Source organism: Triticum urartu, chromosome 7 (assembly GCF_003073215.2).
Source record: "Triticum urartu cultivar G1812 chromosome 7, Tu2.1, whole genome shotgun sequence".
Lineage (NCBI taxonomy): Eukaryota > Viridiplantae > Streptophyta > Magnoliopsida > Poales > Poaceae > Triticum > Triticum urartu.
Window position 1 is genome coordinate 487,797,085 of NC_053028.1, and position 5,266 is coordinate 487,802,350.

The window sequence follows — 5,266 nt, forward strand, 5'->3', positions numbered from 1 at the left end:
AGAAGCTTGAGATGGAGGAGGAGGCTAAGAGGAGGAAGATCGACATGAAGGAGGCGGCCCGACAAAGGCAGCTCGACATCGAGGCCGACAACGTCAAGGCCAGGCAGTGGCAGCTCGACATCGAGGCCACGAACGCCGCCACCAAAGCGAAGGAGGTGGCCCTTGCGATCATGAGCGTGGACTTGTTGAAGATGAGCGACAAGACGAGGGCTTGGTTCGAGGCCAAGCAGAAGGAGATGCTCGAAGCCGAAGGCCTGAACTAGGTCGTCCGATCAGCCATGGCCGTTCTTTTTGGAGGCTGGCATGGGTGCCGCCCGCCCGCTGGGTCGTTGGCTGTGTGCCGGCGAGAAAACATTCATTTTGATGGCCGGCTGTGTTGCCAGCCGCTGGCTGCGTTGCCGGCGAGGACAACTATTTATTTTGGAGGCTGACTGTGTTGCCGGCCGCTGGCTGATGGCGGCGATGGACGTGTAGACCGCTGGCCTGAACTAGGGCTTGGCATTTGAAACGTTCTTTTGGTTTTTTAAATAGACACACAGACAGAATGAGGCAAATAGATGCGGCCGCGCGCTGGGCCCATGGCCACCGCATCCCAGGACACGCCCGGACACGACTCCAAATCCCACCCCAAATGAACGAAATTCGGACAAAGCGGACGTCTATTTGGGGTCGTGCGGTGGAGTTGGCCTTAGTCCTGATTTTGTTGATCACAAGTGACCGACTCTCACTACCGCCACTAAAGTACCGCACAACCAGAAAGCTTAAATCTTTGTCCTCAGATTCAGTGGAGCCCTTCACTTTCAACACAACCTCAAATTTCACAGGATCAATCACCACGATACCACGGATAGGACCTGTCAATTCTAGGTAGGGATCCTGCATGCACACAATGATTAGTTAACCGAGTAATGCTGATATATAGCCCCTCCTTGATGATTAATAAGAAGACGTGTATAAGTCCTCGTAAAAGTTTAAAAAATATGAGACATATATCAAGTGAAAGTAACTAGAACAATGGCAATTAGAAATATGTTGGCGACACAAAAATGACCCATGGGGCACAAAATTCGACATGAATTTGAGTTTGATCTTGAAGCATGTTAAATCTTGAGAACCCTTTAGATCTATAGAACCAGTTTAAATATATAATAAGTGAAGAGTGAAAATGCGCATGCATATGCCATGCACTATTGTTCCATAAAACTCCTCTATACCTGAAAACGTGCACCATAGTGACACCAGAGATGCACCAAAGATCATACTCAAATGCAAACTTTAGTCAACTTAGAAAACTACTTCCTCCGTTTCTAAATATAAGTCTTTGTAGAGATTTGACTACAAACTACATACGGATGCATATAGACATATTTTAGAATGTAGATTCATTCATTTTGATCTGTATGTAGTCCATAATGGAATATCTAAAAAGATTTGTATTTAGGAACGGAGGGAGTATATGTGGTGCAGTTTGGCCTCAAGGTTAGGTGCTTATATGATTCACAGCGAACATGAGCATATTAATTGCTTGTTAGCCAGAGAAATGCAAACTTTAGTCAACTTAGACTACAATATGAAGATGTACCAGAAAAATCTTGTGGGAAGCAACGAATTCGAACACAAACCTCCTGGTGGATGATTTGCCAGTTATCCTTGGTGCGATGGAAGATGATATTACGATTGTGATCCAGAGTGTCGCGTGCGGCGACGATGCCGAACACATGCAATGGCCATGCTAAATCCCGATGTAGTTCAGCAAGCTTGATTGAGAAGACGTTGAGAGTGTGCATGTAGGAGCACGCGAAGTCTCGTGGCCCAGGTGGTTCATCCGTGAAACGCATCGGGGGAATAAGCGCTGCATACATATATGCATCGATATAATGTATGTAGTCCGCAAGTTTGAAAATCTATTTACATGAACGAAATAGCTAGGGTTAGGAAGAGGAAGTTAATTCTTTTCACTACAAGAAATCTGTTAATCCATGACGGAGATGAACCGTCATAGGTGGGCACAAAACTGTCAGGGTGGACATCCATGACGAATTTGAAATCCATCATGTATATCGCGTCATAATTTCACCATGGTGCACTTCATGACAGATTACCAAAGCTGTCATGGATGTGATCCCCACCGATGACAGAAATGCCCCGTCATGGATGCCATGCCGTTAACATCGTTAACGTGCATGCCATGTCATCATCTGACGTGGGAGACAACATGGATCTGAGATGGCAGTCCATAAGGTTATCGGCCCACTTAGGATTCTGGCCCAGTATTTTGGTTTCGGCCTATGTGAAGATTGGCCCAATGAGGGTTACAAGCCACTAGTTTTAGTTATGGCACATTTCATAATCGGCCCAATAATCTCAGCTCAGATTGATGTCTTCAGCCCACAAATTCTATCCAAATCAATATCCATAATTAACATTTTAATCCCTAAAAAAATTAACATTTTCATCACATCAGTTATTTTTTTAATAACTCAGGCAATATCACTCAACAAAAATAAATGACAAATGCCACCAAAATCAAAATGTGCACCACAAAAAATAAAATTACAAATTACTCCTTAAAGCACTATGCAACCATTGCCACCCCCTTGTCGTCACCCAGCGCTCGCCGGAGATCCTGCACATCCATCCCTCCATGGCCGCCCTTTTCCAATCTTAGCACACATCGACGCCATCCGTGTACGCCAGATAAGCAGCGGTGGGAGGGGATGACGAGCATGTCATCGCCCCTATGCCATTGACCTCCAGCATGCACGGTGGATGGGGAAAACACTGACCGGCGACGACATCGACCCCTGTAGTCCACAACACTGACTGCCGCCAGTCGAGATAGGAGGTCGTTGCAGCGATTGGCCATCGATGGCTGGGGCCACCACTACAAAGATCTACGCGACAGGTCAGCACATCTCCTCGGCATAGGGTCAACGAAGCCCCACGCCTCTCGGTGGCCCAGCGCGACGCCCCGCCGATTGTTGGGGTGTCTGCACTTCGTGGTGGCGCTCCTTCCCTTACTGCGGCCTCCGAGCTCCAAGACCTGCAAGGAAAGGGGGATGAATTGGAGAATGGGCAGCGGAGATCAAGAAGAGCAGGGGCTGGATAGTAATGAATTGATTTTGAAGGAGAAGAGGACGAGGGCGGCCTCGGCGCAGATGACGTAGGGATCACCATAGAAGTCTTCCTCCTAGAGGCCCGCGCAACGGGTCGACGAGAAGCATCGACGGCTGGGCCCTCGGTCGTTTGGCACACGGTGGTGGTCCGTTTCGGAACGCCGAGATGCGACCAGCGAGATGGGAGGCACATGGAGAAGAGACTAGGAGGAATGGCGGCTGATTTCTCGGCGAAAGAGGAGTTGGTGGGTGCGGGGGTAGGGGAGAAAGAAGATAGGATAGGGTTTGCACGTCATCCGTCGGATCTTGGAAAATCGAACGGTTGAAATTGGCGATCCGTGGGCATGTTGGTTCGACCAACCAGAGGGCACGATTTCACTCAAGTTGGATCGCCCCTCGACTGAGAGATATAATGGGCTTTTTCTGCTTTCAGCCCAATAGCGAGTAACTTTTACATTTTTGTTTCATATTTCCCCAATAACTAAATAAGCTATACGTGTGAAGTAGTAACTTGCAAAAAATATCTTATGTACCCCAATACATTTTTACATTAGATATGCTAAATATATGTTTTTAGGAGTTTCAAAAAAATCCAAATGATATATTTTTTCTATTGTTTAATGAACTTTCACATGTGTATTGAAAATCATTCCACTTCGAACTACATTTGTGTGAAAAAAGTTATATAATCTTTTGAAGTAGATATTCAAGTGTATATGTTTAGGTCATATCCCAAAATGGAACAATGTTTCAAAAGTTTTTGTGAAGAATTGAAACTTCTATTTGCAAGCTATAGGGGGGAAGGATAATATATCTTAAAGAGATCAAAATCATGTAATTTATCATGAAATAACATAATGGGTGCATATGCTTGGCAAAATTTCTCCTCTTGAAACCATGATTCTTCCTCGAAGATGTTCCACTTTCCAAGTAGTGTACGCCATAAATTTTGTGAAACCTTCTCAAAGTTTTACCACACTCTCTAAGGATCATATGGTGACACCATTCCAGGTTTCGTGTGTTTTCAAACTTAGTTTAAATTTTATAGACTACAACATGATAAGCTACATGTTTGGGGTCGAGTCTTGGCACCCTGATGTTTGAAATTCCTCCTCTTTTCTTGGTTAAAGCCTAAACATAGACTCATTAACAAAAATAATAAATTTAAACTCCAAAAAGTGTGAAATGTTAACATGGATCATGTGATGCATGTAAATACACTTAATTTCTTAAGTATTGCAAACAAACTCCAAAAAGTGTGAAATGTTGACATGGAACATGTGATGGTGTATGTTGAGCATAGAAAAAAATTCAATGTGAAACACTAAAGCAACCAACACTTCGCCTTGAAACCTGACACGTTCCCTCCCAAACCCACGATTCTTCCTTACATATGTTCTGGTTCCAAGTAGTGTACGTCATAACTTCTGTGAAACCTTCTGAAATTTTCATCACACTCTATGGGGACCATATATATGATAACACCATATCAGGTTTCATGTTTTTCAGACATGGTATAAATTTTGTAAATCAAAAATGCCGATAAGCTACATGTTCATGGTCGAGTCTTGGCACCATGATGTTTGGAATTCCTCCTCTCTTTTTGGATAAGGCCTAAATATACGAAAAATGCCAATGGAGGCCGAGCTCCGGTGAGCTTGTTTACAAATTTTATTATCTCGGATCGTGAAAAAATCCAAATTTATTTTGTGAGCACACATGCACATGTACTATATATATGCAAAATTTCACATAATTATACGTTTACATTCGGCATATAGAAAAAAGACAAATGTGCATTTTCAAATGGGCCTTTTACTTTTGTTATTGGGCCAGAAATTTGTTTTTTGTACAGCCTACAAATCACAACATTTTTCGACGAAATTGAACACATTCTTGCGGAATACATATATGATTCTATGTTTTTTCATATTTTTTTGAAACTTTTAAACACACTTTTTCATATTTTCAAAATACCATGCTCACTGGAGCCCGGCCTCCAAAAATCGGCACCCCTAAATAAAGACTTATTAACATAGGTAAAAAAGTTCAGCCCATTTTTCCAACTTCCTAATGCACTCGCAATTCAAAATTGAATTATATCGGTTAAATGCCTAGAAATACACGTATTGACTTAAATATTGCAAACG

General features: G+C 43.3%; 1 protein-coding gene across 1 annotated transcript; it reads right to left on the minus strand.

The window, feature by feature from the left end:
- Positions 1–272: 272 nt before the first annotated feature.
- Positions 273–1,838, minus strand: LOC125518970. Its single transcript, XM_048683862.1, has 3 exons — positions 1,623–1,838; positions 746–876; positions 273–483 (listed from the first exon to the last, which is right to left on the minus strand). The coding sequence occupies exons 1-3, from the start codon at positions 1,836–1,838 to the stop codon at positions 273–275; spliced, it is 558 nt and encodes a 185-aa protein (XP_048539819.1).
- Positions 1,839–5,266: the final 3,428 nt, after the last annotated feature.

Excerpts from the sequence above, each read along its gene's own strand:
- LOC125518970 (XM_048683862.1), bottom strand. The coding sequence starts at position 1,838 with ATGCGTTTCACGGATGAACCACCTGGGCCACGAGACTTCGCGTGCTCC. Across the intron at positions 877-1,622 it reads GGCAAATCATCCACCAGGAG|GATCCCTACCTAGAATTGAC; the intron begins GTTTGTGTTCGA and ends GTGTGCATGCAG. Across the intron at positions 484-745 it reads TTAAGCTTTCTGGTTGTGCG|GCCAGCGGTCTACACGTCCA; the intron begins GTACTTTAGTGG and ends GCCCTAGTTCAG.